This window comes from Coffea arabica, chromosome 7c, assembly GCF_036785885.1.
Source record: "Coffea arabica cultivar ET-39 chromosome 7c, Coffea Arabica ET-39 HiFi, whole genome shotgun sequence".
Classification (NCBI taxonomy): domain Eukaryota; kingdom Viridiplantae; phylum Streptophyta; class Magnoliopsida; order Gentianales; family Rubiaceae; genus Coffea; species Coffea arabica.
The window spans coordinates 6,020,229-6,044,114 of NC_092322.1; the positions used below are offsets into that span (position 1 = coordinate 6,020,229).

Sequence of the window (23,886 nt, forward strand, 5' to 3'; positions counted from 1 at the left end):
GAGGCGAGAATATTCCACTACTAGAAAGTCCTGCAGTCTCGCTACGCGGCAAGATTTTTGTTACGTCTTAGCATTTCTTGCACTTTGCATCCGTTTAGCAGGTTTTCTTGGCAGACCCTGCAATGTGACCTATAATACGAGTTTTTTTTTTCCCTTGGCATAGTACTTAAAATAAAATTCGAATTGAGGCATGTTTGTGTGCCACCAATGTCCCTTTTTTTTTTCTTTTGTCCGAATACAATAAAATCTGTTTTAAATCTACTCCTACTCTATAATAGGGGAAAAGGGTCTGAAGAAGTCTAAGAAGAATTCAAAGGGAATTAAACCACTACCGATCCAAACGAATACTTATGCATCAATTGAGAAAATCTTCAGGAAAACCTGAATTTGTAGAATGCAGGCAAAGGATTTTTAAAACTCTCTTAGTGACCAACTCCTTTAGAATTTTTCAATTTTCTTAAAGTTCAAATAAATGTAGATTTCGATCGAAGTCATTAATCACCACACTATTGTCGGGCTTGAAAGTGCCGAAAGCGTGGTATCTGTAGCTTTCAAAATCCGCTAAAACTAGTGCCACCTGAAGGCGTAGTGAGTGATTCACGCCCTCTAATGTTTAACTGAGTCGAGTCATTGCGAGCACTCAAACGCTGTCGTATGTATGGGGGCCAGGCCAACATCCTCTTCTGCCAAAAGCAAGAAAAAACGATTCGGGTCGGATTTAAACTTCCAGCGCCGGAAATCCGCAAACACATAACTCTCATTAGAAGAATTGTATAGAGCAGAAGCACAGGAGCCATGGAAGAAGGCGAAAGGAGAGAAGCAGCCATAGCTTCCGCAGCTTCTCTGCAGCCCAATTTCACGCCCAAGAAAAGCAACATCACCCCATCCCAGCTCTCCAAATTCCATGTGAGCACCGCATCGTACCCCTCTCATCTGCCCTATATTTTCTTTCGATGTCTCCGTAGTTAATGACTTAAATTTTCCCGAATTGTACTGGAAACATATTAAATTATTATTTTACCCTGTGAGGTCGATGATATTTGCTCTATAGCTACATGGGCTCTTGATATCAGCTGCTGAAATTGTCGTCTTCTTTCTTTAATGTCAGGAATTGCACAAGAGGCGTTTAAAAATAAAGGCAAAATCGAAAACTAAAACGAAAATCAAGGGTAGGCTGCACAGTGATATGACATGAATCATGAATGTTGTTTTTTTCCCCTTTTTTTTTAAAAAAAAATTTATTTATAACTTGAGCGATTTGGTGCAATTGCTGCAACCTTTTTTCAGGACCTGAGGGGAATGGGAAATCCCATGAGAATGGAAGCAATGGTAAGGAACGTATTGGTAAAGCGTCAGGTGCAACAACAACAGTTGAGGGATCAAGTGTTCCTTTCCCAAAAGGCAGTACCGACGAAAATTCCAGCGTGCAGGAAAGTGTAGCAGCCCATCCAGTCTCAACGCCGAAGCGCCAGAAGAAATTACATTGGGGGTACTATCTGCTGCTCTTTCTTGATCTTCCATTCAAATGGAGATAAGATCATGGTTTACCTGCGTGATTTAAATTTAATGGGACGATGAGGCTCTAGACGCCATAATCCTTTTGCCAGTTCTAATTCTACCATTCTTTTCCTCTTTCTGTTCATATTTTATTCTTTGCTCACTCTCTTCATTTCATTTTCTTGCTTTTGCAGGCTTGATACAAAAGAAAGATGGGAGATGAAAGCCAACATGTAGAGAGAATTCCTTATTACGAGTGTAATGAGAGGTTTATGTCGTGAATTAACCCGACACTGATTGTTGTCGAAAGGTCCCCTGTAGAATGTCTGCCCTATTTCTCTTTCCCCCAGATTGCTTCGCTCGTATGTCATGCTGCTGAATAATTGGACGATCATATATAGGATGTTGCATTACATTTTTGTGGACCCGCAGGAAGTTTTTGTACCTCAGACGATCCACCTGTCTTTACCTTCCTATAGCATTGCGCTCAGCCAATAATGAGTAGTTAATGGGATGCTTCTTTCTGTGACATGCGAATTTCAAAATGTGTCAGTGTTACAGTGCGCGTCCTGGAAGGCTGGAACAACTTCCTGCTAACGAGGCATTTCTGGTGGCATTAATGCAGAATTCTCTCAGAAATTTCATCAATGAAGATAACTGATAATCGCACCTAATCTGCATATGCGAATGCACCCATGAAATAGTTTGCTATCATGTAAGTTCCAGGCTCCAAAGAGAATATGGACGAAAAGTACGGTGTACGTCATTTGCATCAGAGACGTTCAAAGCCTGCACCCCTATTTACAACTTTTTATTTGCAAATCACCCTACAACAGAACCATGCTCTCCCCACATCGACACGAGACTCGAAAAAATGATTTTAGAGCCCAGTGGCAAAGTCACCGGTGCTCTTCACATCAATCCCGATGGTGTTGCAAACGCAAATCACAGATGACTGTTAAGTCTGTACCCCGCACTAATTACAGAAACCAAACGACAAGCTAGATTGTAGGCAGTACAATGCCCACTCAGCAAAAACTGTGTGGAGAAAATATTCTGATCAAGCCCGCAAGGTTGAAGAGGCTAGAGAAGTTTATCCATCACAGGTCTCAAACTGCAGGGTTAAGTGCACGCTCTATCTCCTCGAGCGACCGCCCTTTTGTCTCGACAACATTACCAGCTATGTACAAAACTGCTAGAAGACATATAGATGCAAATCCCAGGTAGACTTTACTGATCCCGTACTTGTTGACAAAGCTCAAGAAGTAGAGGCCTATGACAAAGTTCGAGATCTGCATAAATATGTAAAAAGCAAATTAGCCATGCTGCCAAGAGATTAACATAGAGATCATATTGCATTGGCACAGCAAGAATGGCGAAGGAAAGTAAGTAATCAAAATAAACGTATTGCACAAAAAGAACAGACGAATGAAGATCTCCATAAATTTTGAGGGCTATTCACAAGTGCATAGCAAAATTGTACTCATCCAAATTGCCTAGGAATTATCTGATCGTACTAAAAGGGCTAATAAATTCGAGAAAGCTATCAAATTAAGACTGCATAGAAGTCCGTCTTTGTGCATGTAACATCAAGCAGGTGAACTGTATCATTAAATGAAAACACTAAACTGCAGAAAGAAAGAAAGCAGGCAAGAGAAAAACAACCGTAGAAGTAAGATCACACCATTTGAAGTAATGACTCACCCAATGCATGCCCAACGACAATGCAACTGCTTTTGCTCTAATTCGAGAGGCAAATATTTCAGGTAGTAGAAGCGCAGGAACAGGACCAGCACCAAGTGAAAAGGACAACACATAACTGTATTTTTTTGAGAAACATGAGTTTGCATTTCACTGATTGTATGTAAAATTCTAGATGCAAATGCTCAATCCCTTCAAATGAAACTTTAAATTTTGAAACCAAGCAGTTAATATTATACTTACAGAACTGTACCAATTACAGCAAGAGTGCCTGAATATGGAGCCAGAACACTCCACGTAAAGGACAGCGACAGTAGCACCATGGAAGTAGCCTAAAAAGAAGAGAGAGAAGAGAAAATAACAACTCAAATCTACAGCAGCCTAAAAAGGAGAGAGAGGAGAAAATAACAACTCAAAATCTACAGCCAGCGACATCCAAACACCATAGAGCAGTGGACAAATAAATTATTAAATGCTATGTGCCCAGGTCTGCAATAGGTGTTCAAAGTCCAGGCCCACCCAAGTTAAAGGTTTCAGCTATTCACCACATTAATGCAACAATCAGTTACAGTCGTACTTAAGTATTGGTCTACAGTGGTAAATCATCATATCCTTTTCTTAGCAATGTTTGACGTTTGATATAGCAACAAAACTCTCCAGAGCCAATGCTAAAGTAGACTTACTGCACTCTGAAATCAAAATCATCATAGCTGTTCATAAGAAGTTGTCCCATCCAAGTTATAAAAATCCTCCATATTTATGAGGCACTATCATGGTTAACCTAATGCAGGCCAAAAGGACACCAAATATTGCTTAGGAAATTTAGGTCTCTAAGCAGGAACTAGATAACAAGCAGATGGACAACTAGAATTGGATTATTCGCTGCATCACCATCAGACGTCCATGACAGCAATTGATAAGGTGCAAGCTCGGGAACTAAAATAAGGCGATTCTGGCAAAAATACTTGCCAGAAAAGATGGTCCTGTTCTTATGCATGCTCTTTAATATCGACGCAGGAACATTTGCCAGTCCTACAGTGATAGCAGCCTATGCACCGGGCTTTCACCATCCTAGTTTTTCATATTCTACAGCAATAATTTTGGGTTAAGAGCATCTAAAATCATTTAGGTTAAGAGCATCAGCACAGAGGCAACAGAACACCATAGAATGCCATTGTTCCATTGTATTTTAACCACCTCATACAACTTACAAGTAGATCACTTAAATCCAACTCCTCAGAGCCACCATTAATTTTTTCAGCACCCAGTAAAAATATATTGGTGGGCTACTATAGATCACTTGGTACCGTGCTAGAATAGACACACATATTTACCTGTTAGTCAAGCTCATTAACAGAATAATGAGTTTATTCTTGTAGATATAATTTTATTTGATTTTCAGTGCAAAAATTAGATGTAAAATCTCCAAAGACATAGCTTTGCGGCACATACCATTCCAGCAAAGCTTAAAAGCAAAAGACTTTTCCTTCCTTGTTTGTCCATCAATGATGATGCAACAGTTGTACCTAGGAGAATAAAATGCATCCAGTCAGATGAAAATGATCCTCAACTAGGAAAGATAAATATTCTGAAAATGCTAATCAGGCAGCTAACCAAGGACATTTGAAGCTCCAACAAGAGCGCTGGCCGCAACATCAGATTGAATTCCAGCACTCCGAAAAACCGAAGTTGAATAATAAACAACAGCATTTATACCAGCCAACTGCTGGAACAAAAAGAGAGCAGCCCCAACACTGACAACTGTACAAAAATCAACACAGAATTGCTTGAGCACATCAGTGAAGGTGTTTAATAGACAGACACAGACCCTTAATTTCTCAATATTTACTCACAACACCAAAATAAAAACAAGGCTCAAAGCCAGTCCACTGCTGATATGCATAGTCAAGCTTGCTGAATCCCAATTGCCATCACCAAAAAGGTGAAAGCATATGCACATAAACCAAAAAATAAAGATTATTCTTGGAAGTACTAGGGTGCACTGTGTGTCTTGACACATGTAGACCTAAGACCTTAGAAGGTATGAGCAGAAATTGAGATAAACCATAAACACAACATGAACAGAAGGCATAACAACATTCATCTGAACAATTTTCATTGCCCCTCTCTAGGACATGGGATATCAATTGAGGCAACTCCTATTGACAATAGTACTATGTATTTACAGATGATCAAATGGATGATGCACCAAATTAGCAAAACACAACAAACTAACACAATCAACTTGCAGCTGTTTAAAATCTGTTCCTTTAGGAATAAGCCTGGTCATACAACAAGCATTTAAATATACTGATACTAACCTTAAAGATAAAATCAACGTCAAAACTGAGTCAAGACAGACAAATCATTCAAGAAGAAGTCTATGAAATTCCAAGATTTTTGCTTCACATGCAAATGGAAAGAAGGAAGCAAATAATTGTATGTTAAACAGCAGCTTGATTACTTACAAACAGTATAGCACGTCAGTCCATAACAATTGTAATTTTACCTATTAAGTCAGGATGTGTACAATTATGAATGTCAACTCTAAATATGTGTTCAATGACACAACCTTAACTGAATCATCGTACGTAAATTTCTGATAAAATTGCATCGTAAATAAAGGTATACCTTTCCAGTACCGGCTACTAAAAAGATCAAACCAACCAGCTTCGGGTTCTGAAGAACCTCGAGCAGCTGCTTTCAAGTCATCCATGACTTCAACAACTCTTTCCTTTCCAAATAGCCTCTTTATTGACATTTCAGCCTCAGCTATTTTCCCTTGCTGCAATAAGAATATTCTGACTTAAGAATAGTTATTCATGACCATTAATTGGAGAACAACATGTTACTCAATCATTCACATATAAAATGAAAAGATGGATTTAAGAAATGGTGAAAAGATACAAGCTTATAACAGAACCTGGAAAAGCCACCTAGGGCTCTCAGGAGAAAAAACCATTCCCAGTGCCAACAGAATGGATGGAATAAAAGCAATGCCAAACATTGTTCGCCACCTTAGAAAGAAGCATAAGAATGGAGAATTATAAATCAGTAAAAAGTTTTTTTAATTATCATAAAAACGTAAAATGTAACAAAGATATACCATAAAGGATTTCCTGCCAAGGGCAACCCAGCTACCAGTGCTGCTAGAATCCCGATACAAATAAATAGCTGGTTAACAGATCCAAGCGTCCCACGAATTTCAGTTGGTGAAATCTTTGAAAAAAAAAAAAAAACAGCAGCATGTCAGATGAACAGTAAGGAAGAAAACCAAGAACAAACTTATATATTAGATGAACATGACCTCAGATATGTAAAGTGGCACAATAGCAGATGAGATGCCAATGCCAATGCCAGCCAGCAACCGCCCAACTATCATTGTCTGCACATTCTGGGCTGTTGTACTGAACATCATGAAAATTTTAAGCTTTATCCAATTAACAACACTAAACAAAACAACCTCATCATCAAAATTAAAGAACAAACCAAAGAAATGCTCCAACAGCAAGTGGAATGGCATCCAAGACAAATGTTTTGGTTCGACCAAATTTATCAGCCAAAGCACCCCCAGTAAATGAACCAACAGTTGCACCAGCAAGTAGAGTGCTAACCACCCATCCTATCCCAAACAAAAAAAGGAACAGAATGAGATCTCATTTCACACAATAAACGGGAAGAGAAGACCTATATGATCGCATTCCAATAAACAAGTGCTTAATGATTGATTATCTTACAAGAATATGTTGGAAATAAGATGAATATAGAAAAGCAGAATAAGCTAGATGAACAAAAGAAAAGGCACAAATGAGACTTGCCTTGCAACACAGTGTTCTCAGAAATCCCAAGATCCTTTGCAAGGTACTCCAGGGCACCATTAACCACCCTAAATCAAGCAAGATGGATGACTAAGCCTCGATTTACAGCTGAATGTTAGATAAAATAGAAGCAAAAAATAAATAAATAGATGATTGCACAAAAAAGTAAACTGTAATTGAACTGCCATGGCATCTGTACAAGTCAAGCTCAAAATTTCAGACAGTGCAAGCAGGTCCAGTTATTGAGGCTTGGTCATACCCTAGATGATATCCAAACAGAATGGCTCCCAAACAAGCAACCCCCACATATGGCAAGACTGAACCAGACGATCTCTTCTGGATTTTGGCAGGCTCAATATCCTCAATATCTCCTCCTGTGGTTCCAAAGAAGTACATTACTGCCTAAGCAAACAAATTTCCTAATATAAGAATACATGTGATTTGATTTTTTTTTGTTATCGGTTTTTTTTGTTGTTGTTGGGGGGGGGGGGTGGTGGTGGTTTGCACATACTGCTCTATGAGAGGCATTTATAGATATTTAAAGAACCTCAAGGAAACTAGTAAGAAAATAACAAAAAAAAAGTCAGATTGTGAATCATTAACGAGAAACTTATTAACCTTGTACTCGTGATTACTGAAGCTATCTCATTTCTATTTAAAGCTCCATATAGTGTGAATCACGACTTCAAATGTGAACTCAAATTAGAGTCAGTTAACGCAGTCTACAGTGTGAAGTACAACTTCAAAAGTGAACTCAAATTTACTTAAGGTAGACAATCCCATTATCAGGGAATTTCCTAAGAACTGCCGCTATCTGTTAACAGCAATAGTGAGGATTATGGGACCAGTTTTGGATCGTTAGAGTTACATTACCACTTTCATCAATGCACCAAATGACAGATCACCATCTACCTCACTCGAAGCTCTAATCTGCTTCTGGTTGGTGACGTAATACTAGAAAGTCAAGAAACAAGCAGATAAAGAATTGTAGCATACATCCGCATTCCACATTCAAAGAAATAGAAATGAACCAGAAATGTAGAAAACTTGTCACACGGAGATACGCTTGTCATTTGGTCGATCAGGAGAAGTTACTCAGAAAAGAAGTGAGAGTGGAAGCGTGGAACCGACAGCATCTGATACCACTAAATTACAATACTGAAAGTAATTAAAAGTATGTAGCTGGTATCCAAAACTTCTATCGTCCTTACTGAAATTTAATACAATATTACTCCTCACTCAAATACGGAAACTTCTAATTCGCCCCTAGCAAGTTTAATCGGAAGTTGGTACCTCTAACTAATTCTGATTTGTGCACTCAATTCCAAAACTAGCACCAATTCTGGGAGCAGAATAAGTTGGAAATTAAGAAAAATGCAATTTTAAAACAAACAGAGGATAAAACGAAAGCAATCAGACTGGTCAACTAACCAGTATCAGACTAGTCAACTAACCAGTAGAAGCCTGGGCATAGACTGATCTGGACTTGACCGACGACGGTCCGACGCGGCCGAGCTCGATTCCCATATAAACCGAGTCCAATCGTAAACCGAAGCAGCTGCGGCTGCTCCTTTCAGCCGACATGCAGAGACTTAGATTTCTAGAATCAGTAGTCCTCCTACTCCTCGACTCTCCAAAACCAGCTGCTAACGCCCTCCTACTCCTACTACTACGTCCACGCCGGGGAACGCCAACGCAGCCTACACTCCCCTTCGCCCCTACTCCTGCCGCAGCTGCGTATATTGAAGCTTGCATTTTCCACAGCCGTACCTACCTATATATCCATCCGAAGCCACAAAAGTCAACCGTTATTAAATAGAAAACGGAAACAAACTCAGCCGAATTATTTACAAGGTAACATAATACTAATTAATATGCGCCCATTACAAGAAACGTGAATTTCAAACAATTTGCCAAAAACAGCAACAACAAAAAAAAAAAAAAAAGTAGGAGTATTTGTGTATGATATGATACATAAATATGCTTCTAGAAAAATCAAAAAGTGAATTGTACCGAGCAGAGGTTTGTGGTGCGATGAGAAAATGTGGGATCGAGAATAGAAATGGATCGTGTTTGGCAGTTGGTACAAGTGATGCAGCAGGGATTGTAGGGTGTAGTTTCAGAGGGGAAGAGGCTTTGTGGAATCCGGAAAATTATGAGGAGATTGAATTTGGAGAATTTTTTGGAGTATTCAATTGGAGATTACCGCAGTGTTTACTACTGCTGCTAATGGTGCTTGCTTCTTTTTTAGTTACTAACGATGTTGGGGGAGGATTCAACTTGTAGTTGTACGGTACTATTTTCCTCGTTACATTTCCGCTGCTATTTTTCTTCCCTTCTTTTCTCCTTATGGGTACTTTTATTTTCACATTAATTGTTCGATTCCATTTCTTTCTTTCTTAGTGATTTTCATTGATTATTGTCGTATTTGACGTGGTGCAATTTGTTACTACTACTTTCATTCAATCTCACATTAGAGTGTACAACAAATTGGCACAGTAAATAAATGTAAGACAGTAATATAATAAATATAAGTACTAAAGTATTACTAGTAACAAGTAAAAATTTACTGTCAGTGTATACACTATCACGATTAGATTAATGATAAATGAGCAAATTTTGAATTTTAAATTTAAATTTTACATATGTATTATATATTTTATGATAATAATATATATACTGACTGTATATAAAAGATTGATCCAAATTTATTTACACATAAAATCAAATAATTACTGCTAATACTAGTGTATTTGGATAGAATACTATCTGAAATATTATTTGGAATAATTATTGTAACATTTTTTATAATTTGATACATGTGAGATAAAAAATAGTTAAAAATATAAAAAAAATGAATTGAAAAATGTATTTATTATACAAGTAAAATATTAATTTGAAATAAATTTGTAAATTGCTGCTTGGGGGCCCGGGTGACTGGGGAGTGGTTTTGGGTTGGATTTCGGATTAGATTTGGGTTGCGTTGGAGATGTCGCTGACAGCAGGCGAGCGCACGTGACCCTTCCGATGTACTGTTGGGTCCTCTCGGTCGTACGTGTTCCAACCTCCAGCGCAGTAAATTCAACTGCGCCCTCATTCTACTGTCCTATTTGCATTTAAGGCGGCAGTTTACTTCAAGCCATTCTCAAATTACCTACTCAAGATAATTTTGGTCGCTTTAACTAATTGGAAGTTAATTTAATCAAGATGATCTAATATTTAGTAATCCTCTTTAGCTCATACTTGATTTACAAAATTTATACAATTTGTCTATCGGGAAAGTTTTGATACGTTATTGCGTGTTAGTAAAGCTTTTTTTTTTTTAAGCATTTTTTTCTGGTAAAGTTGAAACGTTGCAGCAAAACAACTAGTCTGGGACAATATGAAAAAAAAAATAGAAAACCTATTTTCCTCTCCTGTAAAAAGTAAGAGTTCATTTGCAAAAAACAATTGAAATTTATGATATAAATATAAACATAAGAAGGAGAAATGGGTGTCTTGCATTTGTTGTGCGGTCTTAGCTTTTGTGATTGTATTTATAACGATATGATATGCAGCATGATTTGGGAAAAGGGTAGTGCAGCTGCTTGTTTGAGATTTACCACAGTGATCCTACATTGAAGATAATTTTCTACTATCACACACACACACACATATATATATATATATATATATATATGTGTGTGTGTGTGTGTGTGTGTGTGTTATAGCAACAAATGTAAAGGTTTTTTTTTTTTGCCAACAGTATATGTCAAATAAATTAATGATTATCTTACTATGATAATTCAAAATGAATAACATTTTTCTTTACTGCTTATTATTTCTTTGCTCGAGAATAAACAATTAATTGAGAAGTATTTGATACCAATATATATTGTGTGAGTGATAAGTTTATGAATCATTACTTCTGATAAATGTGTGAGCGTAATAGATTTAAGTATAAATATAAGATTGAACATTCAAAATCCAATCTTATTTATTTTGTATACATTTTAGAAATTGTTTCAATTTTCAGTGAAATAAAATACAAAATTTGATATATATTTTTCAATGAGAGTGAAAACATCACAAGGAGCAGTTTAAATAAGAGTGGAAACATCACAAGGTGCGGTATAAATATAAGGAATGAATTTTTACATTTATAAGGTTTTAAGTTTGAAATTTTTACATTTAAATTTTGAAATTATTAAATTATTAAATATTAAATCTTATACATTTTAGTGTATATAATATTAAATGATAAGTGAATAACTTATTACTTATTTTGTGAACTAAATTTTACCTAAAAAATTTAGTGCAACTCAATTAATTCATATATTCTATTATTTTTATCAAATGCATTTGAACGATTAAATTTAAGTGTTGGGGCTCTAGTACGCCGAAGACGACGCCGTTGTGGTTGGACTTCATTTTACGGGAACAAAAATATCAGGGAAAAGGAAAAGGAAAACATAATAATATATTCTACACTGCTACGAGTGCAAATAGATAACAGCAGAAGAAGGAAAAATCAGTTGTTCCAGGCTTCCAGCCCCTGGTTTGAGGAAGAAATCAGTGGCATTGCTGTTTGCTAACTGCTGATTGTCACTGCAATTGGTTATTGCTTAAATTTGCAGTGGTACCTTTTTGTATCCTCTGTTTTTCTTTTGTATTTGCTATTCTAATGCAAGCCCATTTTCTGTATCGAATGAATTTCTACTTAGTAAGTTTGGTCTGGTTGGATTCTGTGGTTTAATGGTTGGATTTTTACAAACTAACTGTTTTGGTTTCACAGATTTCTGTTGTGAAGGTCAATGTTGCACGCTATATCTGCGCCCAAAACTTGTGCTAATATATCTTATCCAAGAAGACCCTGCTTTCATCTGCGGCATTTAGCTCCAACAAGACTTCGTGTTTCGGCTTCATTGCCAGAATCCAATGGGGTTAAAGTGGAGTATACCCCATGGCTTATTGTTGGATTGGGAAACCCCGGAAATAAATATCACGGGACACGCCACAATGTATAAACAAGTTCATTTCTTTTTTGGGTGGTTGTTGTGCATTCCTGATAATTTCGTGCATTATTTGTTCAAGTGCTAAATACCATTTTGAGCATATGTAATCTGCTTTGTTTTTATTAGGTTGGGTTTGAAATGATAGATTGCATATCCCAAGCAGAAGGCATTGTGATGAACACTATACAGTCAAAGGCATTGGTGGGAATAGGTGCTTATGTTGCTCACTACATACTCGGCAAATTGTCTGAATTAGCTTCATTCTATACTCGTAGGGCAGTTTATATGGCTGCTCAAACCTTTTTGGCTTAATCTATGCAGGTTCTATTGGAGAAGTTCCGGTCTTGCTGGCCAAACCTCAGGCGTACATGAACTATAGTGGTGAATCAGTATGTTCTCGTTACTCAATAGGTTATAGGTTGAAGACTTTTACCATAATTACGTGTCTTCGACATTTGTTTTTAATAGGAGTATATGCATACTAAATTGTCCAATGTATTGGTACTTGGTTCTTTGGACAACAATTATGTATGAATTTCTACTTTTACTATTATTCTTGTTGTATTTGATTTTGAAAACCCAATATGATTGAACACCAGCATAATTTATTAGCTGCAAACTTTTGAGAGTGGCTAACCATTGCAACACAAGGATAAACTCAAACAACATTGTTCTTCTCAGTTAAAGAAATATCTTATAATATGTTTCTGCAACAAACCCGAAACCAGTTTGACCCTTTGTTGTGGCACTCAAACAATCACTCGAATTTTTTTTTAAGGTTAATATATCTATGTGAGAAAATGTTGGACACATGTGACCATAGATTTAGATCTTGCTTTGCACTGTCAATAAATTAGCAGCTGCATAAACGTTGAAGATATCAATGGTCAGCATATCTTTTATGCAGTAATATTTCGTTCGTCATCAAGTTTTTCTCCCTATCCATTTGTGCAAATTAACATCTTCCTATTGTGATTGGACGTTGTCTTTAAACCCCTAAGCTTGACTTGCTTTCTCTAAATTGCACCCTGCTCCTTTTACTTGCTGTTTGCAGTTTGCTTTGCTGCTTTAGATTTTCATAGCAATCAACCACTGCTTGGCAACTTAATACAGCCTTATTAAAATTGTCTAGATATCTGTTTCTTATTCTACTCTGGATGTTCTGAACTGTTATCTTTCACTTCATATGATTGGCATCAGAAAACCTGACTTTCTGCTTAATTGCTGTCCTGCGTCTCAAGTAATTAATTTCTAGATCATTGTTCATTCTATTTTTTACTAGGTTGGACCACTTGCTGCATACTACAGAGTACCTTTGCGCCACATCCTACTGGTTTGCATTTTTTACCATGTGCTATTAAAACATTTTCTCGTTAATGTGGTGTGAGATTGATGATGCATGTTTTTCCTTTCTAACGAAATATTTCTGAGCCATCTAATCATTTTGTAGGTCTATGACGAGATGAGCTTACCAAATGGTGTTTTACGGCTTCAACCCAAAGGAGGTCATGGTCATCACAATGGGTATAGTTATTGGACAATGATTTATAAAAAATAAATAAATAAAATTCCAGATAACTAAAATGTTATTGTCACACTTTGTGTCAGTTGACTTTATTTAATCTCCTCACACCTCGGAGTGCATGTGTGGTTGACTGAATTCTTCTTTTTTCAAGTAAAATATATGTGCTTGTAAATTGCAAGCAAAAGAAGTTTAGATTATAGAAGAGAAGACTAAAAAGTTAACAGTCTCTAAATGCCCCAGTTATGTGTAGGCTAACAAGTCATTGTTGTCTCAATTGAAGTATCACATATTTCATCTTAGAATTTTGACTATTTCCATTTAGCTTGGTCAGTAACACATGCTCATTTAGCGGCCTAAAATGCCGTTCTACTTGATGGGACTTCGACCCCGATAACCAGCTTCTTTCTAAAGCTTGAAGAGTCTGCTAGCAGTGCGCCTGTTTGCCATGTTGGCAATTAGAAATTTTTTTTAGCCAACTAGAAATAGTTCTTTGATTTAAACTAAACACCTGAATTTGGTGAAGAAGTTGCTGACCATCAATGTGACGGTCTTCAGTTCATCTTAAATGTTGTCGGTAATCACTTTGTGTACTTGGACATGGTGTTAGTAATTAGCCAAGTTGTAGGGCATTTTTCTGCATTTAGGTTATAATCATTCAGAAATAAGGTGTGTTGCCTTCATCTTTCCCAATAGTTGATTGATTAGTTCATATTGCATGTGTAAATATGTAGATGGACACTCTGTTCCTGTATCACTGTTATGTGAATTAACTGAGGAATTTTCTCAAATATTTTTTATTTGCATTTTCTGATATGACGATAATTATCCTTGTTGAGCCCTCAAATCTAAATGTTGGAATCTTATCATGTTGCTGCTATCAAAGATCATATATATTCTGTTCTAAGGCTCAATATGTAGCTCTTTCAAAAAAAAGAAAGTCTTACTATGTGGCATGCTTGCTCTTTCTGCATTACACTTGAACTACCTTTCATTCTTACTGCTGAATTAGGATAGCCACAGTTTTTGCTTTTCTGTCACAGGGTGAAGAGCGTGATGGAGCATTTGGATGGCCGTCGCGAATTTCCACGGTTTTGCATTGGTTAGTATTTTGGATTCCATGCTGGTGGTAATAACATACTTTTGTCCTAAGCTTGAGGTCAAACTCACGTTTTCTTGTAGGCATTGGAAATCCACCTGGTACCATGGACATGAAGGCTTTTCTACTTCAGAAGTTCAGTACAGTGGAGCGAGAACAGGTAAAAGATTTTGTCAGCCCTATACCAAGGATTAGGTTGTTTATTCTGTTACGAAGAGCATAGTGTTAAAATGGACATGATTCCTCATTAAAGGTTACATATGACCATCCCCCTTACGGTATACTGTAAAGTATAGGTCTATAATGCTAATATACTTTCTGTTCTTTCTGGGATTTCCCCATAGAAGTACTGCTCGTCTGCTGCTGAATTCGTGGACCGGAAAGAAGATAAACTTTAAGTTGTTGCAGCTATGTATCAACTGTACATTTGCTTGGAGCTAATGACTTTCTTTCATAATTTGCAGATAGACGCAGCGCTGGAACAGGGTGTTGAAGCTGTTAGAGCCCTGATCCAGGAAGGATTCAACAGTAGAATTACAAGATTTAATCTTGGGCAGAAATACAAATATCATAAAGTATAACACAATTGAAGCCAACAAATTTTGTATATAGATGTCATCTAGCAGAATACATTGTAGGAAAAGCTGTCAATTGAGACTGGACTCTATTTGGAATCAGTTCCAAAAGTAACTTTATACATGCGGGCTGATGTCTCAAGTAAATGGATTTCAATAGCTTTGTTTCTTACTAGCATCTCTCTCTCTCTGGTACTTTTGTCTTGTAAACCTTGTCCGCTATTTTCCTTTGAGGTCTGTAACGAAGACATAAACATTCACCCAACTGGCACCCTTTCAAGATACAAGACACTTTGCCGAAACAGTGAGATGCAATCTTTCATTAACGTACAAATCAAGAAAACCTTTGTAGTTACTTTTTAAGTTAGCAGTAACCGGGAAGAACTTGAGCGGATAAAACAACTCTCTCACCGAAAAGAAGTAGATGTTTCGCAAGAATATGAGCATTACACAATTTTGCAGTTTATAAATTAGTAGCAAATATAACGTCAGTTCAGGTATGTTGACGTTAACAATTTTTGTTGGGCACTGAAACAGCAGCATCGCAAGTAAATCTAATCCAGCAGCAGCAGCCATTTGTAGAGTGAACTGATAGCCGTCCTGGTAGCAAACAGGGAAAGACATCCAACAAAAACAATGAACCCAAAAAGTAGTACTGGCTTCCCAGAAGTCAACTTCTAGTAATGCATAGGATCCTGATAATTTGGGTGCGGTAACAATTTCTAAAGCACTTCGCAGGAGACAAAACTTCACTAGCTTTGTACTAATAATCACAAAGTACTCCTTTCTATTCCTTTTTTTTTGGTGGGCACATAAAAGAGATTTTGTTTCTCACTTTCTGATCTCTCAAAGAAATGATTAGTACAAAAGAAAGGAATGCGATCAAATCCCAAGTAGTCCACTCCTTAAAAAAAAAAAAAAAAAAAAAATCCCAAGTAGTCCTGTGATTTGGTTTGCCTTTTCAACATAAACAGGACCTACCTAAATATTAACGTTGGGGAAAAACGTGGGGCCTCTGAATAGCCCCCCCTTTTATTAGACCGTTGTGAACTCAAAACCTCTCAGAAACTCCGAAAACTGGACTGGACTACAAAACCCATCAATAAAATCTCTTCAGAGTACCATCGACAATGGCAGGGACCTCTGCCTCTCTGCAACACAACCAATCTCTCACTTCTTTCTACACTGCCCTTGATCCAAACTCCTTAATCCTCTCCCAATTCTTTAATTCTGATCAGCCTCAAATGCTGAAATTGACTACTACCGAGTCTTTTTTCATGGAAAGAGGGCCGAGATATAGAGACTATGCTGCTCTCAGAGAATCAAGGCTGAGAATGAAGAGTATGCAGCAGCCAATTCTTGAAGAAGAGGAATTGATTCTAACCCCACCAAAGAAACAGGTCAAATTTCAAGGGACTTTTGCTACACCACCAAAAAGGCCAAAAGGGTCATCAACCTCCTCTGTTTTGACTCAATCTGTTCCCGATTTTTCATCGGCACTGAGGAAAGAGAACCGGAAGCCGCCACCGTCGCCTACTCTGCCACCTACAATGGAGAAGTCAGTGACCCCTCCGTTGCGGTCGAAAAGCGGGAACTCTGGGAGGTTCGATGGGATTATGGGGAAGCTGGGAGGGAGCAAGACTGTGAATTCAGGGGAGAAAAGGAGTGGAGGATTGATGGCTAGGAAGAGCTATGCAAGCATGGAGGATTTGCGAGGGTTGGCTTCTGATGCAAGAAATGCTATCAATGCAGAAAACAGGGGAGGAAGGATTGGAAGAGGAGGAATCGGCAAGACTGTTTTGGGCTATAGGCAGTTTTGAGTTTGGAGTGGGCTGCTTTTGCTTTTGCCATGATTCTACTCTTCCCTCTTCATGTGATGATTTTTCTTTTTCTGTCATTAGTTTACTTTTTGTTCTTTGATTTTTTTCCGAAGGTGGACTGGAGTGGGGAACGGTGGGAGGGATTTGACTCTTTGACTTGAAAAGGTCTATCACCTGAAAGATTCTTTCAAGATAATCTTCTCGATGGATTTTCCACTGTGTAGGAGCAGAGGATAGTGATTTGGTGTAACATAGAATATTTGTGACACGGATTGATTCACATACATAATCACATTATTCTTTTTTTTTATTTTCTTCTAATATAATTATATTTATTCGTCCCGTTGCTAAAGAGCCGTTTTGTTCGTTCGTTTACTTAGAATGTGACTGACTGCTGTTGCCAAATCCTTGATGAGCATTTACTTACAGGTATCTGCCTCAATTAAGACCTGCCAGTTAATAATGAGTGTGTTCGGACAGCCAATTATTTGGCCAAATATATTTGCTGACATCACCATTACAATTTCCAATACACCTTTTTATCTTCCCAATTACCTTTTTATCTCACATACATCACATCACAAAAAGTGCTACAGTAAAAATATTTCAAATAACTTACAATCCAAACACACTCAATGTTGCTTCCACGAAAGATTATAAATTGATTGTTTCCTCAATTTCCACTTTGTTCGTATGGCTGCACTAGATATTACCCATCAATTTCTAGAAGGACAGGATCAGCTGTTCAAGGTAAAATATTACCCATCTCATGCAGCTTCTCAAATTGGATTAAAAAAAAAGAAAAGAAAAGAAAGGTAATTTAGCAATAAAATATTTTTTACAGATTCAATAGCTTCTGTTGTAGTAAAGAGTACCCAATTTGAATCCATTTCTTTCTACAAAAATAATGCCATTAGGACCGGAACGAGAAGAGAGGAGGAGTCAATTAGAAGAGAGGGTACATGGCCATGAGCAAGTCCATATTTAGCAGCCTTCGCTTGCACTGGAGCACATAAAGTCAACTGCAACCTCTGTAATCAAGCTTTGGAGTATTTGCTGATCGATTTCAGTACCTGTCTCAAATGCTTCAAGCTCAAAATCAGTCCATTTCCCAAAAGAGCGACTCATTTCATGTTCTATTAGTTCATCAACCATTAAGCCAGCCAATCCTGCCCACCTTCCAACCTCCTCAACGATCTCACATATCAGCATTTCAGTTTTCATGCGGAGAGGAAGTCTTGTCCAGGCATTGAATCCGGAGTTTGAATATCGGGCAAACCTCGACTCCAAATATTCAATGACACAATCAAACACAAAACCTTTTAGTTGATTTCCTTCTTTATTATTTATATCAAAAGCAACAAAGCCACTAAAGTTCGTCCGCATGACGCTCGCTAGCAGCTCCAGTTCATTAAGGACAAAATGACTGATTGAAAAGCCTCCATTAACAACTGCATCAGGCAGAGCTGCGTTTACGAACACCAGTTCAGCATTCAAAATGACCTCCTTTGCGTGTGTGAGCTTTCTTCCCTTCAGATGGCCATCGGCAAGGTTTATAGTGCTAAAAACTTCAGAAATGTTGTTGAGGAGATTGGTTACCGACTCTCTATAGAACTTTCCCATGCTCAATGAGCATGCAGAGTCCAAAAGATCTGCATCAGTCTCCAGTTGACGTTGTCCTTCATAGTATTCCGTAGATTCCATACCCAGATTGCACCCTGGAATTAGAAGCAAATATTTGGATAATAAGAAATGAAATAGCATTTGAGATCTTTGCTGAGTACATCTACAAGATGTACAATTATTGCAAGTGAAACAACAGACTATTTACTGGAAATCTTTTCAACAGCAAAGAGTTTGAGAGCCATTTACTTGAGCCATCATCCAGACTACTGGAGGCAAAGCTGTCATTGGAAAAAGAGGCATCAAGAACAGATCCAGGGCTTAGATGTTCACCATTAGGTAGATATCCAACTGAAATCTTGGTTGATTTTGGTTTGGCCTGTGAAGAGAAAACCAAAATAAAGATCATAGGTGGACAATCGTCTCCAATCAAGCATGCCGTCTAACAAGGGCATGTCAACAAAAACACATTAAAAGAGAAAAAATCCTATTACATCTGAACATACACTAGTATTGGTATTAATGAGGGAAGTCACTATTCCTTCACAAAGACAAAGAAACTCAAGTCCATGTAATTGTATATGCCACTTAATTTGCCTTCCAGAATATCAAAATAAATCGCACTAGTAGCAAATACTATCTTAATATTCTAACGCATTCCTGACAAATAACATAAGCAATTCATTTAGGTACTTAGCCTGAAAAAGTGACCAGCAACAGATATGAAAACTGTTTTACCTTTAATGAAACGAGAATATCTTCTGCATAAAATGTGCACTCAAGCAAATAGTTGAATTGACTGCCAATCTCACTAATGCCTACCTTCAAACAGTTTCCTTTACTCATTGTAAAAGCAGCACAATGAATTCTTCTAAATTATCAAGAACTTGTTTTGTCATACCACTTTGACATAATATGCAGCATACAAGGCTGAACAATGAAGAAGCTGTTATCCCTCTTACTTTTTTCCCCCTTCCCTTAGAGGTATTATATGCTTGCCAGTCCAAAAAGAGATGAGCAAGAAACAAATAATCTGTACAAATATACATCGGTATTTATCTGCTTTGGATGGAGAGCAAGTCCACTGCGAGAAAGGAAGGCTTAAGTTCAATCATTCTCTACATAGACCACAGCTCTTAGCATTTCCAATTTATATAACATGAATTTTGATTGGGAGCATCTCTAAATGTAGCATGCTAAAAGTGAGTACTACAGTGGTACTAGTTAATCACAAAACAAAATCATGTGCTGCTCAAATTATGTTTATTATATTTGGCAGCTCAATGAATGAATTGCATAAAAGAAATGGACAGTATATCAGAGTGAGGAATTATCTAGTAAAACCGCATATGATAATAAGAACTTTTGTCAATGAATTTGTTCTAAATTTGTTTCAACACTCAACATGAACTCATTTTCTGCTTATTGCCATAATGCATGTGAACCCATGTCCTGTTTACCATACAAGAGTTGAAGAGCAACAGGACATTTCCTCGACAAAGAGGTACTTAAAAAGTTTTAAGTTGAGAATTGCTACCTCCTTATTCAAGTGAGAACAAATACAGAGAAAATCAAGTTCCATCCTTCAAAACCCTCTATTTATCTTATGATTAAACACGTGTGCAAATATTGTAATGATATCTGAGATAAAATATCATGTTCTCAGTACAATTATTGAGTTAATTAGTAGGAGTAATCCAGCAGGTAAGTTTCATTACAATCTGCCAACAAGAGGAATGACGAACCTGGAAAGCAGCGAAGGTTTTATCGTCAAGTTGCTGATTATCAGAGCGTAAATAGCTGTCCCTGTTATTGACTCCATAAACTAATCGATCCCAATGAGACGGTCTCTCTGTTGTTAAGGCAGATATCAACTCCTGCAGAATCACAGCAGTGGTTTTTCTAGGTGCAGTATCCCCAAAGGCAGAATCCTCCTCCTGACAAGTCAGTTCTTTTAACTTTTGTTCTAGAAGTACACCAAGACTATCTCCACTCAAAGGAAATGATTTGAGAGAATTTCTTTTCCCCTCATTTTCATTCAACGATAATTTTCTTAGAGTAACTTCACTATTTGGACCACTTTGATTTCTTTTTCCTTCCATATCTGCATGAATTCCTGTCTTACGCTTCATTGGGGATTTAAATGTGAAGGAGATAACATCACTATCATTCTGACTACTATCAGCATTTATGCTTCCTTGCAGATGTGCCAATCTAATACTAGTGCAGGGTCCAATAGTTGAATGACTAGTAGAAGACCTGCCTTTCCCTGAAATTGCACTAGATCTTATATTGGTTGGTTTGACCAAAGTAGAGCTGACAAATCTAGAACCTTCATTTTGCCTAGAACTATTCAATGATCTTCTTTTCTGCAGTGGAGATAAGGAATCATGCCCCCTGTCTCCGAATCGCTGATCTGTATCAAGTCGATAGATATCCTGTTTCGGTGACATCCTCAAATGGGAATGGTTGCTAATGTTTTGCTTCTGTAAAACTAAATTTGTTGTCTCATTTGTAGCATTTGCTGCTGCTGATACTCTGTTGCTCTGCACTCTAATTAACTTCGATCTTGAAGGTAACCTGTTCCTCACCTGAAACATTTGATCTTGCCCCTGCATCTTGTGCCTCAAACAAGCTGGAGATACATCCTTCTGAAGCTTACCTTGTGGACTAGCTGCTTGCCACAGTCTTTGACCTGCTTTCTTGAGAAGCTTTATCTCTGGCATATAGTTTGCACAAGGCTGTCTACCTTCCATAGCAGCAGCAGCATACAACAGGGAACCCTCTTCAGTGTTACCCTTTTCTAGCTCAGGGCAGAATATGGCAAGTCTTCCGCTCTCCCTTTCCGACATGTGACAAGGAGGATGCACAAATTGTGAGCCAGATGATAAAGCCGGTTGTTGTTCTGCTGTACTCATTCCACCAAGCGAATGACCACAGTTTGTGCAAGATGATGACTGCCCGTTGAGCGGCTTAGCAGAAGTCTGAAAACACCTAGCATCTTGGAATGACTCCACATCATTTGCCTCCACCAAGAAGGCATCTGCTGTAGGAGGGTGATCAATAGCATTCGAGTAAGCAAGGGCACATTTTGACTTACTCCTCTGCAACCCAGGTTCCAAAATTCTAGTAGCAGCACCGATAAATCGAGATGCATTCCTACCAGAAACATTTCGGGGACTTTTTACTGGAGAAACCAGTTTTTGATGATGCTTTCTCGATCTTGATAACATATGCTTTATTTGCAATGCCTCAGCTCCAAACTTAGTCACTGGCTTTCTCTCACTTAGTCCAGTCTTCTGTAGCTTTTGAGGCCTGAACTCCTGTTTTGTCTCTCCTTTCTCTGCAATCAACTCCTCCCTCTCAAACCTGCCATGACTATGTACATATTCCTCTTTATCGCTTCCACTCCCAGACAACAAAGTCTTCTTTGACTTATCCTGCTTTACATCAGGCATTGATTCCAAACCCATGAGTCTAGCAACCAATCCAGGAGCTCGCATTTCATTCTTTTGTGCAGTGTCACCGTTACAACAGCCCTCATTCTTCTTCATATAAGGAAATCCACCACTGTTCTCATCAGCAATCTATGTCATTCATGGAAAAAAGGGTATCCGAAAAATTAGAACCAGCAAAGCAACTAAACAAGCATTCTAGGTGGTGGTCACTATTCCAAAATAATCATTAAACCAAAGCACTGAAAATTAACTGATGTAGTGCATACCAAACGAAGCTTTGGCAGCTTTTCATCTACTCCAAACTTCTTTGAAGACTTTCTCAGACGAACTAACACAATTTTAACAACGAATCTCGTGTTATAACGCATATATCACAAGCATGTTAACAAAACAAGAGGTAACAAAAATGCGTTAAGACTAAAGGCTAACCTGGTGGAAGCAATTTCTTAGAAAAAAGCTTCTTCTTTGCAAACTTCCTGTTCCAATCAAATACCTGAAAAAGGATGCCGGCACACCCACCAGGCCTCTGAGGCCTCTTCTCCACAATGGCTAAAGTCGTTTGCCCTGAAATTTCACTCATTTCTCCAGTAATGCACACACTAGACCCCTCTCGAACCCAATTTTCTAAACACTATCTAAAATCCTCTTCATAAAACACCGAAAAGCTTTACATCATCCCACATTTATTCTCATGTTAGCCCAAAAATCCTCCACCCCAGTATTCAAACTTTTTCTGGTTATCACTGAACACCCCGACTTCTCATCTCCTCATCTTTAAACAATGCACCTAACAAAATACTTGCAACAGTAGAAAGCAAAGAGATAAATGGAAACAAAGAATCCCTTCTGTCTATATCTTACACTTCCAATATCTATCTTTGTCCTCCAAAGATCACATTTTTCCCCAAAAGACAGAAAGAGCGTGAAAAGATCCTAGAAGAAATACCCAAAATAAACGAATCTCAAAGATACTAACAGACAAGAATGCCGGTCAATGCTGGTGAGAGTGAACCTTAGATAACGTATAAGAAAGTTTCACAAGAAAACAGTCGCTAAACAACGGAAATTCGACCAGGTAAAGCAGACACATTTCACCTCAGCTTGCAGTTTCCCTTCAAAAAAAAAAATTACCCATTCGTACCCCACCATCTCAGATTAGTGCACTAGTATTCTCTGTAGATATATACCCCACGTAAGCTTTCTGTAGTTCAAAAAGATGTACTACAAGTAGTAGTTGGACATATTGGTACAAGTACTACTCTAAGTACTATTATAGAGTTGAATGTTGATGATTGATTGTTTTTTGAAATTAAAAGGGATAATCAAAGGGGACTCAGAATAGCAGGAGCAGGGAGTTGTATATTTTGAGGCCCAAGAAAGAAATGAATGAAAGAAAGAGAGTTTTTACAGAGATTTTAGCAGCTGACAAAAGGGAACAAGGGAGAAAAGGCTGTGCTGTGAAAACGGCTGCTCTGAACAAATTTTACTGTGAATAGGGACTGTGCCACTGTGGAGACAGGGGAGAGAGGATATGGAGGGATGAGTGAGAGTGCGTGAGTTAGTGAAGGAGAGTAGGCGTATGATAAGAATAGAAAGGGACAAGCAGAGCAACCACGCGGACTCATGGATTTGTCAACATTCACATTTCAGAGATCGGGATGGAGAAAGATGTCACCGAATGCTAACAAATGTCTTGCGCTCTGGTTCGTTTGCTTGGACAACGATCCCCTTACTTTAGGCAAAGTTCGTTGTAAACTCGCATCTTATACAAATGGAAGC

General features: G+C 37.9%; 5 protein-coding genes across 5 annotated transcripts; 3 read left to right on the forward strand and 2 right to left on the reverse strand.

The window, feature by feature from the left end:
- Window positions 1-699: 699 nt before the first annotated feature.
- LOC113698618 (uncharacterized) lies at window positions 700-2,026 on the forward strand. Its single transcript, XM_027218498.2, has 4 exons — window positions 700-906; window positions 1,109-1,169; window positions 1,288-1,489; window positions 1,692-2,026. The coding sequence occupies exons 1-4, from the start codon at window positions 796-798 to the stop codon at window positions 1,732-1,734; spliced, it is 417 nt and encodes a 138-aa protein (XP_027074299.1). The 5' UTR covers window positions 700-795; the 3' UTR covers window positions 1,735-2,026.
- A 212-nt stretch (window positions 2,027-2,238) lies between these two features.
- Window positions 2,239-9,219, reverse strand: LOC113698617 (plastidic glucose transporter 4-like). The gene is made up of 14 exons (XM_027218496.2): window positions 9,030-9,219; window positions 8,471-8,790; window positions 7,276-7,390; window positions 7,017-7,084; window positions 6,688-6,820; window positions 6,506-6,605; window positions 6,305-6,417; window positions 6,122-6,215; window positions 5,830-5,983; window positions 4,813-4,959; window positions 4,651-4,724; window positions 3,442-3,530; window positions 3,202-3,316; window positions 2,239-2,789 (listed from the first exon to the last, which is right to left on the reverse strand). The coding sequence occupies exons 2-14, from the start codon at window positions 8,769-8,771 to the stop codon at window positions 2,607-2,609; spliced, it is 1,686 nt and encodes a 561-aa protein (XP_027074297.1). The 5' UTR covers window positions 8,772-8,790; window positions 9,030-9,219; the 3' UTR covers window positions 2,239-2,606.
- A 2,276-nt stretch (window positions 9,220-11,495) lies between these two features.
- On the forward strand, window positions 11,496-15,381 carry LOC113698025 (chloroplastic group IIB intron splicing facilitator CRS2-B, chloroplastic-like). The gene is made up of 9 exons (XM_027217690.2): window positions 11,496-11,634; window positions 11,791-12,016; window positions 12,137-12,221; window positions 12,332-12,399; window positions 13,293-13,343; window positions 13,461-13,534; window positions 14,576-14,634; window positions 14,715-14,791; window positions 15,096-15,381. The coding sequence occupies exons 2-9, from the start codon at window positions 11,810-11,812 to the stop codon at window positions 15,210-15,212; spliced, it is 738 nt and encodes a 245-aa protein (XP_027073491.1). The 5' UTR covers window positions 11,496-11,634; window positions 11,791-11,809; the 3' UTR covers window positions 15,213-15,381.
- Window positions 15,382-16,242: 861 nt separating this feature from the next.
- On the forward strand, window positions 16,243-17,158 carry LOC113699449 (uncharacterized). The gene has a single exon (XM_027219822.2). It carries the CDS (start codon window positions 16,337-16,339, stop codon window positions 17,024-17,026), a length of 690 nt encoding a protein of 229 aa, XP_027075623.2. The 5' UTR covers window positions 16,243-16,336; the 3' UTR covers window positions 17,027-17,158.
- Window positions 17,159-17,815: 657 nt separating this feature from the next.
- Window positions 17,816-23,674, reverse strand: LOC113699450 (uncharacterized). The gene is made up of 5 exons (XM_027219823.2): window positions 22,537-23,674; window positions 22,374-22,435; window positions 20,395-22,236; window positions 18,899-19,028; window positions 17,816-18,744 (listed from the first exon to the last, which is right to left on the reverse strand). Exons 1-5 carry the CDS (start codon window positions 22,685-22,687, stop codon window positions 18,011-18,013), a joined length of 2,919 nt encoding a protein of 972 aa, XP_027075624.2. The 5' UTR covers window positions 22,688-23,674; the 3' UTR covers window positions 17,816-18,010.
- Window positions 23,675-23,886: the final 212 nt, after the last annotated feature.

Excerpts from the sequence above, each read along its gene's own strand:
- LOC113698025 (XM_027217690.2), top strand. The coding sequence starts at position 11,810 with ATGTTGCACGCTATATCTGCGCCCAAAACTTGTGCTAATATATCTTAT. Across the intron at positions 12,222-12,331 it reads AAAGGCATTGGTGGGAATAG|GTTCTATTGGAGAAGTTCCG; the intron begins GTGCTTATGTTG and ends TAATCTATGCAG. Across the intron at positions 12,400-13,292 it reads TGAACTATAGTGGTGAATCA|GTTGGACCACTTGCTGCATA; the intron begins GTATGTTCTCGT and ends ATTTTTTACTAG.
- LOC113699449 (XM_027219822.2), top strand. The coding sequence starts at position 16,337 with ATGGCAGGGACCTCTGCCTCTCTGCAACACAACCAATCTCTCACTTCT.
- LOC113698618 (XM_027218498.2), top strand. The coding sequence starts at position 796 with ATGGAAGAAGGCGAAAGGAGAGAAGCAGCCATAGCTTCCGCAGCTTCT. Across the intron at positions 907-1,108 it reads CCCAGCTCTCCAAATTCCAT|GAATTGCACAAGAGGCGTTT; the intron begins GTGAGCACCGCA and ends CTTTAATGTCAG. Across the intron at positions 1,490-1,691 it reads CAGAAGAAATTACATTGGGG|GCTTGATACAAAAGAAAGAT; the intron begins GTACTATCTGCT and ends TTGCTTTTGCAG.
- LOC113698617 (XM_027218496.2), bottom strand. The coding sequence starts at position 8,771 with ATGCAAGCTTCAATATACGCAGCTGCGGCAGGAGTAGGGGCGAAGGGG. Across the intron at positions 6,418-6,505 it reads TGCCACTTTACATATCTGAG|ATTTCACCAACTGAAATTCG; the intron begins GTCATGTTCATC and ends TTTTTTTCAAAG. Across the intron at positions 3,531-4,650 it reads TTTTAAGCTTTGCTGGAATG|GCTACTTCCATGGTGCTACT; the intron begins GTATGTGCCGCA and ends TCTTCTTTTTAG.
- LOC113699450 (XM_027219823.2), bottom strand. The coding sequence starts at position 22,687 with ATGAGTGAAATTTCAGGGCAAACGACTTTAGCCATTGTGGAGAAGAGG. Across the intron at positions 22,237-22,373 it reads AGCTGCCAAAGCTTCGTTTG|ATTGCTGATGAGAACAGTGG; the intron begins GTATGCACTACA and ends TGAATGACATAG. Across the intron at positions 19,029-20,394 it reads AAACCTTCGCTGCTTTCCAG|GCCAAACCAAAATCAACCAA; the intron begins GTTCGTCATTCC and ends TTCTCTTCACAG.